This window comes from Amborella trichopoda, chromosome 9, assembly GCF_054954075.1.
Source record: "Amborella trichopoda isolate Santa Cruz 75 chromosome 9, AtrichopodaSantaCruz75HAP2 v2.0, whole genome shotgun sequence".
Classification (NCBI taxonomy): domain Eukaryota; kingdom Viridiplantae; phylum Streptophyta; class Magnoliopsida; order Amborellales; family Amborellaceae; genus Amborella; species Amborella trichopoda.
Genome location: NC_142344.1, coordinates 38,039,052 through 38,052,328, shown reverse-complemented (window position 1 = coordinate 38,052,328; position 13,277 = coordinate 38,039,052). Strand labels below are relative to the sequence as shown.

Sequence of the window (13,277 nt, the reverse complement as noted above, 5' to 3'; positions counted from 1 at the left end):
AAGAAAAACGGCCAAATTAGGGTTTGCATCAGCTTCCACGACCTAAATACCACCTGCCCCAAGGATGACTTCTTGTTGCCATTCACGGAGATGCTCATTGATTCTACGGCTCACTGCCAGATCGTTTCTTTCATAGATGGATACTCCTGGTATAATCAGATATGGATGGCACCAGAAGATAAGGAAGCCATGGCGTTCTTGACTCCAAAAGGGGTCTTCTGCTACACAATGATGCCTTTGAGATTGTAGAATGTCGATGCCACATATCAGAGAGCAATGACGAACATAGAGGTGGAATGTTATGTTGATGACTTAGTGGTGAAATCCGAAGTGAAAGACGCTCATATGAGAGACCTTGAAAAGGTGTTCGACTGGTTACACCTTCATTAGCTCAAAATGAACTCGTGGAAATGCACTTTTGGCATGCATTCCAGAGAGTTCTTGGGGTTCATTATTAGACATCAAGGGTTGGAAGTTGAGTCAATTATGATCAAGGCAATTAGGAAATGCCATCGCCAACAACATTGTGAGAGCTGCGGTTCCTTCAAGGATAGCTAGCCTATATCCGCAGGTTCATCTCAAACCTCTCAGATCTTTGTAAGCCTTTTACACACCTGTTGAAAAAATATACCCCATTCAGCTCGGATGAAGCATGTCAGGCCGCCCATGATGACATCAAGCTATATTTACTCAATCCTCCAGTGCTCTCTACACTGGTGCTGGGAAAACCCCTCATCCTGTATGTGACCACCCTGGTCAAGCCGCTTTGGGGTGTTATTGGCACAGAACAATGACGAAGGAAAAGAGATCGCGTTATACTATCCCAGGCGTAGGATGCAAGGGGCTGAGAAGAATTATCCCCCTATAGAGAAAATGTGCTTGGCCTGAATCTTCGTAGTACAAAAACTACGTCACTACTTGCTTGATCATGAAGTAAAACTTATATTGAAAGTAGATCCTGTAAAGTTTCTGATGACATGCCCATGCTTGTCAGGACGTCTTCCTAAATGGGCATTATTATTGATGGAATTTGACATCACATATGTCCTACAAAAGGCCATCAAGGGCCAAGCTTTGGCTGATTTTCGCATAGCACATCCTGTACTGGAAGAATCTCCTTTATCTAGTGACCTCTCTGATGAAGAAATATTCTGTGTAGAACTTGCTCATGCGTGGGAGATGTACTTCGATGGAGCCTTCCAATCTGATCGAGGAGGCACCAGAGTCATATTCATGAGTCCGAAAGGAGGAGTACTGCCTTTTTCTTTCTCTCTAGCCCAAGCCGGTTCCCATAATGAAGCGGAATATCAGGCCCTTATAATTGGGATGGAGATACCTTTGATCTATATTTGGAGCAGCTCAAGATCTATAGCAACTTTGAGTTGGTTATTTGGCAGCTTAAGGAGATCTATGACGTGAGAAACAACATTCTCAAGCCTTATCAGGATACTGCAAAATCGTGTATGGCTCAATATGAGGATGTATCCTTGAGTCATATCACCAGGAGGTTAAATTCGCAGGCCGATGCACTCGCAAAACTCGAGGCTATAATTGAATTGTCCTCACCAGGGCCCACGCCTATCTGGGTAGCAGAGTGGAGACACAATGAATGAGAACCGAGTTAGATGTGGATGATGAGAGGAATCTCTTCCCTGAGTGCCCACCTTATCCATTTAGAGCACTTTTATCAACCAAAGAAGTTATTAAGACTGAACGCAAAATGGCTAAGGTTAAAAAATGGGAATCGGAGCATGAAAGTCGAGCATGTAGAAGATTGGAAAGTGCCCATCATTAAGCTTATAAAACATGGCAGACTCCCTGAAGATCGTGCCGAGCGCAACAGTGTGCATCGAATGTCTACCAAGTATACCCTCCTTGAAGGAGATACTCTCTTTAGACGGTCTTTCAACTGTATTCTTCTTAGATGTGTGGATGCGGAAAAAGCAAATAAGGTGTTAGAAGAAGTACACTCAGGCATCCGTGGATTGCATCAGTCCCACCCTAAGCTCTATTAACGGATATGCAGATTGGGGTATTATTGGCCTTTGATGATTGCTAATTCCTTAAACTATACCAAGCTTGGGAGGCCATGGCTTCATGAAAATCTGGTCGTCCCGTCCACTCTCCATCAGTGCCTCAAATTTCTAACAAAGGATGATATTGCTGAGGTACCTGGTGTGCTAAATACATTCGAGCCTTGTTCTCCAGCCTCCAAAGCCCTTACACCCTACAGTGGCATCATGGCCCTTCTCACAGTGGGGTATGGACATTGTAGGGTCTATTGACCCACCTTCGGCAATGGGTTATGTCTTTATTCTAGCTGCAACAAATTATTTCTCTAAGTGCCATGAAGCGGTCCCCCTTAAGCAAGTTCCTAGGACCACGGTGGCTATCTTCATGCGACATCACATCATATATCGGTTTGGAGTGCCTGACTGGATTATATCTAACAACGACCCTCAGTTCAAAAGTCATCACATTGATCACTTGGTTAACCAGTTCGGTTTTGAGTGGAAGTACTCAACTATGTACCACCCTCGAGCCAACGGATTAGCCGAGACTTTCAATAAGACCATGTGCAATGTTTTAAGGAAGTCCGTATCAAAAACTAAGAACAACTAGCATGAGAAGCTTCTTGAAGCGTTGTGGACCTATCGTAATACCATGTGAAATGCCACCGATTCTACTCCTTATTCCCTAGTCTATGGGGGTGAAGCAGTTTTACCCCTTGAAATTCAAATCCCTTCACTGCATGTCAATATACATCAAGGACTAACTGAAGATGAGAGAGTCACACTTCGGTTTCAAGAATTGGATGCACTCGATGAGAAGAGCTCAGAAGCTTAGCTAAACCTCGAACTCGACCAGGGGAGAATGAAGAGGGCCTTTGACAAGTCAGTCAAGGTCCGCTCATTCTCCCGTGGGGATCTAGTTCTAGCCATCAAGAGGTAGATTGTTATGCATGGGCGGCGTAAAGGGAAATTTAAAACCAAGTAGGAAGGTCCCGTTATAATCAAGAAGGTCTCGCCAAATGGAGCTTCCATATTGGCACATCCTGATGGAAAGGAGGCAATGCCCCCTATCAATAATGTCGCCTATCAATGGGCAATACCTAAAGAAATACTACCCATGATGCATACTTCAAAAAAAAAAAAAAAGACTTAATGCGCAACAACAAAGAGTTAAAGGAAAGTAAAAAGAAGACAAACAAGACATTCAAACAAGGTTCAAATCTTTTTGCATTAGAATGAGTTACAAGCCAAAAAGCCCATTATTCGAGAGGTTACAAATCTATCATGCAGTATTGCTCTCGCAAAGAGAATAGCTGTTGCAGAATGTCACTCGTGCATTTGAAGAAAAGAAGATGGTGGACCTCAAGCGTCGCTCTTGCAAAGCAGACTATATCAGACATACAAAGCAGACTTCCCTGGCAAGGAACTGACCTATGATGGAGAGCATACCCTGCTCGTAGTGAGGGCCCTTCCACAGAACAACATGGAGCTCACAATTGTGCTGGAGGACTTGGCTTCCAACAAGCTTCATAAGACCTGCCTCACATTGGTAACCACCCTTTGCCAACCCAAGTCGTCGCCGTGCACGATCACAGCAGAACATGATTTACCGTCGTTCATCAAAGGATCGAGAAAACAACAACCGCCGTGCACAACTAACGCCGGGCATGTCATGTTGCTAGCCACGTGCGACTAAGGCACTGACTAGGACAACACAAAGACTATCGCCGGCTATGTCTTCAAAAAACTAATGCCGACTATGTTTCTAAAAGCCCAGCATCGGCTGCGTTCCCTAAAGGCTAACACCGGTTGTGTTTCTGAGACTCAACGTCAGTTGCATTTCCCAAAGGCTAACGCCGGCTATGTTTCTAAGGCCCAACGCCGGCTGTGTTTCCCAAAGGCTAACGCCAGCTCTGTCCTCGAGACCCCTCACCACCGTGACTGTTCACCTTCGTCTTCAAGCAACTATTCACTCCTCTGCGACCTTTCGCCTACTCACTGGGAAATCACTTCACTTGCCAAAAACCCACTATTCAACCTTCCCCGCTTCTTCTCGATGGGGGAAAGTGACTTGAAAATCCTTTGAGGCGAGCGAAAGTCCACCGGCAATACGCTGCTACAACCTACACCCCTTTTTCCCTTCCATGTTGTTTACAATGCAAAATCAAGGTGATCTACAAATGTAGATCACTCTAATCTGACACTTTAAACTGATAAATGAAATGAAAAGCAATGGTAGAGAAAGTGGGAACAATCGAATTCAGATATCAGGCCAGATCTGGTCGTTTCAGATCTGCCCAGAAATGAGCAGATCTACTCTCAGATCTGTGGCGGAGTCAGCTTGATCAAAAGCATTTAAAATATGATTATAAATGAAAATAACAAAATTCAGATCAAAATTAAGTGAAGAAAACAAAGACATAATAGTAAAATGAGAAGAAATATTACCAAGCTAGGCCGGATGGCTCGGGCTTCCTGAGCCCTTGGGGCTCACCTATATCAGAACTGGTTCCTCTTCGCCCTTCTGATTGAAGTGTTGATGATCAGCATGTCATTGGGATGGTTGTATCGTATGTTCGGATCTAGAGTAAGTTTAGGTTTGAGGTGCAAACTGGGGTAAAGGTTCTCTCTGTATCTCTTAGGTTTATCTTTTCAGCATAAAGTTTCCAAAGTCTCTCTGGTTTCTAAAAGTCTCCTAGAGTTTTTTTGTTCCAACTTCCCTTTCAAAAAATTCCCAAAATGGTTTTTATCGACCAGGGATTTGTTGGGGCAGAGTTATCCCCGTAACCAATAAATGCCTGGTCAAAATAATTTAATTTTTAAAAAAAATTCGAATTTGGGGAGGTGCGAATTTGGGCGGCAGGAATTGTGTCCCCTGGGAGGCATGCTCTGTGTCGCCCAAGGCTGGGCAGCACGAGTTTCACACTTCATTTTTTGTTGAATTTGAGATTTTTCACTTTTGGTGTGTTCCTCAGCCTCTAATGAAGCTCTTAGAGAAAATTTGGGTCAAAACATATTTGTTTTACTATTTTTAATGATTTTTTTAGTAAAACAGGGTATTTACACAAATCTAAGTCAAAACAGGGTTTCTACAGGGTTCCGGGTTGGCAAACTGGTTCCGAGTCACAAGGTAGGATATGGGAACTATGGATTTGGGTTTACTAGGTTAATTGTGGTCCTAAGGGTTCAGAAAACTACAAAAGTTTTCAAATTTAAAATGGGGTGTCTATAGTTGCCCCTCGACACAGCAACGCGGTAATCGCGGCAATGCGATGTTCATCATATATGAGTGTCCAAGCTCCTTTGTTTTTACAAGTATTTTTAAAAATTTTTGAATATAGGAAGGGATTTGGAACAAAACCCGAAGCAAGGATAGGCTGCGATTTTAAAAAAGAAATTAATGTTTTTGAATACACAAGACATATAATGAAAATTTTGAAAAGAGGAAGATATTTTGAAAAATAGGGTTGGTTAGAAATTTTAACTCTTGCAACCATAGAGCCCTCTAAGCAGTTTAGCGCCATGCTGCGATGGACTATACACCCGACCCTTTTACGGCATATGGGGATAGAAGTTTGAACAAGGTGGTTGTGCATTGAACACATTGAACACGGTGGTTGTGCCCTGAACAATATTGAACAGGGTGGTTGTGCCCTGAACACATCCGACATTTTACATCATACGGGGGCTACGCGTTACCTGTCTCGGCTCTTTTACATCGCATGAGTTTGACGTTGAATGGGATATACCCGACCTTTAGCATCATACGGGGCTAAACGTTTGAACAGGGTGGTTGTGCCCTGAACACATTGAACAGGGTGGTTGTTCCCTGAACACATTAAACAGGGTGGTTGTGCCTGGAATACATTGAACAAGGTGGTTGTGCCCTAAACACATCCGACATTTTACATCATACGGGGCTAGACATTACCTGTCTCGGCTCTTTAACGTCGCACAAGTTTGACAGTTTTCCTATCTCAGCTCTTTAACGTTGCACGATTTTGACATTTTTCCTGAATCTTAGTTGGTAGTTGAAGCTCATGCCACCGTGGAGCATTGAACTGGATTGGACTTTGGTTGGCAGTCAAGGCTCATGCCACTGTGGAGCAAAATTTGCGAAAAATTGGTCGGCAGTTTAAGCTCATGCCACCAAGGAGCATTTCTTTTTGAATTTTTTGAAATTGTTATTTTTTAAAACGAGTTGGAAGTTTAGTCTCATGCCACCAAGGTGCATTGCCTTTCTTATTTTTATTCTTTTTTGAAATTTTGGAAAATTGGTTGACAGTTTAAGCTCGTGCTACCATGGAACAAATTATTTTTTTATTTTAAAAATTTTGGGAAAATTGGTTTGGGAAAGCACATGTGCTGTACTAGGTGTGTCGTCCAGCAAAAAAAAAACCAATTTTTTTTTTTTTTTTGCTTCACTTTGGGCGACACGAACTGTGTTGCGCTGGCAGCAGGAGACGTGCCACCCATATGCCCCCTTTATATATATATATATATATATATATATATATATATATATATATATATATATATATATAAATTTGGCGACACAGACCGTGTTGCCTGGGCGGCATTAGGCGTGCTGCCCACGTCCGAGTACGGAATTGGGCGACATGGAGGGTGTCGCCCCCAAAAAAAAAAAAATAGTTTATTTTTTTGGCTTTAGGATTATCCAGTTCTGTTGTTGGCCGAAGTGGATAACTGTAGGAGGCGTTTGGGGTCGGATTTCTTTCTTTCTTTTTATGTATAAAAATCATCCCCCTCCCTTTCTTCCCACCTCTTTCGAACTCAATTTTGTTCCTCTCAACTTCATCCTCTCCCTTCTTCATCATCTTCCCTCTGTTTTTACAGATTTTTCTAGCTCTCAACTTCAAGCTTTCATGGCTCCTAAGAAGGACATCGCGATATCCAAGGGCAAAGGAAAGGTTTTCGAGCGGGGTTGACAATGAAAGAGAGGAGAAGGGTTTGCCACTTTTTCTTAGGGTCTGGCAATTCCCGGAAGGTCTGCCCTCTCATATTTTGCAGGGCCTTCGATCGGGTGAAGGTCCTTGACGTTTCAAGGGCTTCCCTGTTATTGGGCCATGGTTCTGGGGTTGGTTTCTTTTCGCTCAGCAATGGCCAGAGATCATGGCCCTTCTGGCCTCAATCTCGATGAAAGGCATCTTGAACATGGCCTCTTGCCATGTGAACTTTCCACTTCTCGAAGCTCTTGCCAAAAGGTTTAACTACCAAACAAATATTTTCTTCCTTCTTACTGGTGAGACAACGCCGACTTTGGAGGAAGTCGTCAGGATTTCTGGCCTGAACCTAGCCGAGATTGCATATCAACCTTCCACTGCCACTGACGACCACTCTATCATTGATGTGCAACTGTTGGGGTCTGCTTATCCTTCACATGGTCAGTAGGTTGATATGGGGTTGTCGGTCCCGAATCGAGAGCAATCTCAAGCCACCGAACAGAACCGTATATTTCTTTTTGTGCTGTTGGGCTCTGTTTTTTTCCTGAGTGGTCGTAAGACGGTTTACAGTTCCCTTATTCCTTTAATCCATGCTTTCTGGGAACGAGCGGGTTACACTATTGTTCCGACCGTGTTGGCGGGCATATACCGGGGTCTTCATGACAGGGTCACGTGAGGTGATTGATTTATTTAGGGTAGTGTCTTGATTTGGCAGGTATATTTTTTAACATAATTTTATTTATTTTACCCGTGGAACTCAAAGTCTTTGTTTTTTTGTCTGGTTTTGGTTTTTGGAACTCATATTTTTGCAGATTTGGGCCTATGAACACATCACTATTGTCCGTCCTCCTCGATCAATGACGGCTGTATCTGCTGCTCTGAAACTAGCATATGGCAATGACACCACTCAACCCCAGAATGTCAATTATTATCGCTGGATTCTTGACGAGCTGTCGTCATTCGAATGGGTGATCAGGGGTCCTTAAAATGTGTCACTATTGTTGCCTGCTATGGGGCATTCATGTCTTATTCTATTGGGACAACACTTCACAGAGGGGTACTTCCCTCAGAGGGTGCTTCGCCAATTTCGCCATACTCAGAATTTTACCTCTCCAGGAGAGGTAATCGATCGTCGTCCTATCTTTCTGCTTCGTTGGCATTCTTCCACTCTTCTGGTCAAGGGGAGTTTATCATGGAAGGGAAAGAAGTCCACTTTTAGCTAGGGGCTGGCTAAGAAAGACAGACCCACAACTACTTCGAATTATGATTCTTGGTGGGAACGTGCCTGCCCTATTCCACTATTCCCTAAATCTTCGAGACTTTGTGGTGAGTCTTCTGCTCTAGCTCTGGATCTCGTGCCCCATCGGGAAGATAGCGCCTCTTGTTCTAATAAACGAATCAAATCGGATGAGGATGTATCTAACATTAGTTTGGAAGATGCTGAAGCAGAATTGGCTCGATGGGTGGCCTTCGTGGCGGAACTCAAGGAGGACGTTGATCCGAAGTCGAAGAAGGAATAGCCAAACATATTGTCTTTTATTTATTTATTAGTATATTTATTATTATTATTTGGCATGAATAAGTTGATCTCATGATCAGCACTATTTTTGAGTAGTTTTGCTGAAGTTTGTTAGAACAATAGGAATTTCAGTCTCAAGATCAGATTTGATTGTGAGAATGCATGTAATGAAGCCTTTTTCAAGGGATGAATAAGATCAGAAATTGTGACCTATCTAGAATTTTGTTTTGCATTCTGATTGATTTCCTGAGATTCTGGAATCCTCTTTTATTTTTCAAAATTTTGTACAAATCTTTTTATTATAATGGGATGGGCGGCATGGGACATGTCGCCCAGGGGGCACGAGGCGTGTCACTAAGGTGGGCGGCACGAGACGTGTCGCCCATGTGTATATAAATATAAATAAATATATATATATATATATATATATTTTTTTTTTTTTTTTGTTTTTTTTTTCTTTTTGTTAAAACAAAAATTGAGTGGCACGAGGCCACCAAGCAGGCTACCTGCACAGTGTCGCCCGAGCGGCACAAGACGTGCCGCCCATATATATATATATATATATATATATATATATATATATATATATATATATATAATATCAGGTTGGGCGACATGGATCGTGTCGCCTGGGTAGCACAAGGCATGGCACCAAGCAAAAAAATTTTTTTTTTTTTTTTTTCAAGGATTAGGTTGGGAGACAAAGGCTCTGTCACCCGGGCGGCATGAGGCGTGCCTCCAAAAAAAAAATTTATTTTATTTTAAATTCGGGCAACAGGGGCTGTGTCACCACCCCACCCCTCTTGTTTATTGTACTTTTTAAAAAAAAAAAAAATCGGGGGACACAAACCGTGTCACCCGGGTGGCACTAGACGTGCCGCCCAAGGCTGGGCAACGCGCACCATGTCGTCCGGGCGGCATGAGACATGCCGCCCAGCTCAAGTGATGTTCTTTTTAAGTGTGGGTCTCCCACACTCCCCTCTCACTTGTTTTGGTGTCCTGCCACCCCTCTCGTTTGAAATTTCAAACCTTGCCACTCTACTCCACTTGGGTTTTCCTTGCCAAAGCTCCATTTCATATCAAACTCGAACTGATTGTCGCGGATGGACAATGAGGAACGTTAGTGGACACTCGGATCCGGTCATATATCAAGAACAAAAGGCCAAGAGAAGGTAAGCCTCCAACTTTTGAAATGTTTGATGAAATGCTCTAATGGATGTTGGCTCCTTTTTTTTTTTTTGAGGATTTCACATCACCTTCTTAGACTTGGGAGGGCCTAAAAAAAAGGATCTTGTTTTCCAATTTCCGAAATAAAAGATCAACCGTAAAGATTTCATGGAATACTTAGGCCAAAGATCTCTTTCCCTTGAGTGTGAACTCTATTTTTCGAGGGTAGTTTTCAATGACTGTTTCTGTCCCCATAAACTAGGGATGGTAGGATGAACATACTGCTCTTATGGGTGTAAAATGGCCCCAATACCCCTGAGTGCAAAATGATCAAAATACCCTTGAGTGTGAACTCTATTTTTCAAGGTAATTTTGAATGAATATTATGGGCGGAGTTGTTGACTCTTGGGCAGAGGCAGGCTCTTGCTCGAATTGGTTTATGGTAAGTCTGTCGGATTAGGCCTTTTAGCCTAGATCATGACTTGATTACCGAATTATGCCTCTGATATAGACTGGAGACTTGTTCCATTCCACTGCGGTGTGGCACGCTTGTGCCTATCCTTAAGGATGTTACCGGATTCTTGGGGTTCGGAGTGAGGGCAAGCCTTTCTTGAGTATTCCTCTAGGGAAGTTTACTAGTTATACCTCTGACTGCAAGGAATTATTCGGTATTCCTTTTGAAAAGATCAGGACAGAGATCCAACTTGGGAAGCTAAGGTGGGAATTTACTGGAGTACCCCATCTTGTAGAGAGGATGATAGGTGGTCATGCTCCCCACATTTCAGTTTCTGTGGGTAGGAGACCGTCCCATGGGGGGAAGGCCCCTGTGGAGGACGATAGTGCTGGGGTGAGTGAGTCGGTGCAGGGTGAGTCTAGTCACCCTTCGGCTAGAGGTGAGGCTCGATCATCAGGGGACACAGAAGGAGTTGAGCGTTTATGAGGATACGGTGCCTCCTCAGGTGTTGCTGAGGAGTGGCGACAGCAGGAGAGAGAGAGGATCCGGGATGCGCATGAGAGGACTATGATCGAGGACGAGCAGGAGGTGTTCCAGGAGGAGGTGGATCTGACCATTGATCATGGTCCTCTTTCAGATAGTGAGATATATTCCCTACAGTCCTTCCTTGCATACTTATTTGAAGAGTTTTTATTTGTGGATCGATTGAAGGGTCGAGCCCATTTGTCAATGGTTTGGGTGACCAAGCAGTTAGATTACTTGGAGCGAGTGGCGTGGGGTCCAGCGATCGTGGGCTGGCTGCATTATCACCTTTGTAGTGTGGGTAGAGGAGCCCACTACTTGGGGGGTTGTGCAATCTTCCTCCAAGTCTGGGCGTGGGAGCACATCACCACTCCTCGCCCTCTTCCTAGTCAACTGGCGCCATCATTCTCGACGATTCATTGCTGGTCGTATAGAGTGTGGGATTCTGAGAGGCTCCCTTTGTGATTGTATTACTCGTTGTTCTTGGACACTTAAGCTGTAGGGGAGGTGAGTTATGTGTTTTTATCCTTTCTTTCTTTATTTTCTTCTTCTTCTTCCCCCCCTTTCTCCTTCTTTATTTGACTTTGACATAACTTTCTTTTTCTTTTTTTCTTATTTCTAGATCAACTGGACTCCCATGAGAGTTCAGCCTATCCCTGCTGTTTACGCGTCTTCTTCTCAAGCTTTCAGGACAACAACTCACTTGATTTGCATGTTTCTGGTGATGCATAGTTTCCCTAGTCGAGTTCGCCGTCAGCTTGGCCTTCCTAAGATGTCCTGTGAGATTACCCCGCCCTGGACTCCCATTATAGTTAGCACCACCGATGAGGATGCCTATCTGAGAGAGATGGCTCCTTGGATAGAGGAATGGAAGAGTAGGGCTGCCCGAGTTATTGGCGAGGAGGAGGTGGAGGGTATCTCCCTATCTCAGTATGAGGTTAAATATAAGGATATCTTGAGGGATATAGCCACTTTGACCGATCATGGTGAGGGGATGATGCGGGAGCTGAGGGATACTTACCTTGATGAGGGCCAATCTCCTATTGATGAAATCGTTTCGCTTCGTGCTGAGGGTGATTCAGCGATCGAGGAGCGGGATTCGATAGCAGAGGATTTCGAGTATCTGCACTAGAATTTCGATGGGGTGGTGGCGGAGCGTGACTTCATGAGGGATGAGCTGGAGAGGGTCTGGGCCAAGTTAGAGAGAGTACGATTAGTACCATCATCCTCTTTTGTTGCTCCTACACTTCCTGGACCATCTCTCGACCGCATAAGAGATTTAGAGAGATGCATAGACCGCTACTGATCGGAGAGGGTGTGCGTTGCTATTATATCTCCTTTTGTTTTTTTTTTTTATGTCTATATATATATATATATATATATATATATATATATATATATATATATATATATATATATATATATATATATATCACAACCTCTCTCATTTCATGTTCTTTCAACAGAATTTGGCCAAAGATGAATGTCACGAGCTTAAGGAGGACGTGACGGGTCTTATGGACAAGTGTGGCAGACTGTCAGGGCTTCTATTGGCTGCAAGCGGCAACCCTTCTTTAGCAGATGTGAATCATTATGTGAGGGTTCCATTACCATCTTCTATTCGAAATCAGTCACAATCTCGAGTGTCTACTCAGATGACGAGGGGTTCTAGGCAGGTTCGACCGAGGTTGGAGGGAGAGGCGTGCAGTCCTACAACAGCGGCTGAAGAGGATTCAGTATCAAAGATGTAACCGTCGTCTCTCTTATTTTTTGTTTTTTTTTTATATATATCTTCCTTCTTCTTTCTTTTTTTTTTTTTTTTTTTTTGTGTGGGGACTACTCTCTACTCTGAAACTTCATATATATATATATATATATATATATATATATATATATATATATATATATATATATATATTGCTTTGCTTTTTTTTCTACCTCGGCTTCTTTCTCTTGCTCAATATCCTTCCCCTTTTCTTTTCTTTTTTATTCCCCCTATTTGGGGGTCTTTTAACTTGTGCATGTGCAATTGATTCGTCGAAGCATAGCGGAATACTTTCTTTGCGCACACTTTTCAAACTGAATTTTTACAAACTCAATACCCTAGTTGTAGGGTCTTTTATCTCAAATTTCGCACTATTGGGTCATCATACACACACAGGGACGAGCTTGCCTCATTTGGGCTCAGGGGATCCAGTCGAGAGAAAAACGCTTCTAGACTAGCCAATATCATCATTGGTGAGGTTCACCCATCTCTGATATGTTGTAGTTGGTAGTTATACTCATACAACCATGGAGTGCCTGGCTAGTTTCAATCCTTCATAACAGGCATAGAAAGTTGGCTTCGAGAGCGAGGTTAGTTTGACTAGCAGTTTAGCCTCTTGTAGTGATTGAGAAAGTCCCTTATAAAAGGAAAAATACTTTGAAAATGGATGGTTTTAACACTCAAATTGAAACAACATTTTCAAAAGGGATGGACCTTACAGTTTTGCCACTTGTTGCCCCTTTAGTGGTTATTTTCTATATCAAGATTTTACCCAAGGATGATGAAAGGATTTCCTTGTGGGATCGTGAGAACTTAAAAATCACGAAGTTGTCTTTTTACCTTTGGAGCTTTTATCCTCTATTTCACGGATCCA

The 13,277-nt window shown here is 43.0% G+C and overlaps 1 protein-coding gene across 2 annotated transcripts in view; it reads left to right on the top strand.

Annotated features, from left to right (window-relative positions):
* LOC148780516 (uncharacterized) overlaps positions 1–12,503 on the top strand; it is a 49,728-nt gene extending 37,225 nt beyond the window's left edge. The window contains exon 2 of one of the 2 annotated variants that reach the window (XR_016040026.1): positions 12,105–12,503. Coding sequence is in view for 1 of the 2 variants with exons in the window: in XM_088845799.1 (XP_088701925.1) it covers positions 11,261–11,770 (510 nt within the window). In the remaining variant the exon portion in view is untranslated. Of the gene's footprint in view, positions 1–11,260; positions 11,950–12,104 lie in introns of those variants that run through there. The other variant, XM_088845799.1, reaches the window with a different exon arrangement.
* The last annotated feature ends 774 nt before the right edge of the window (positions 12,504–13,277 follow it).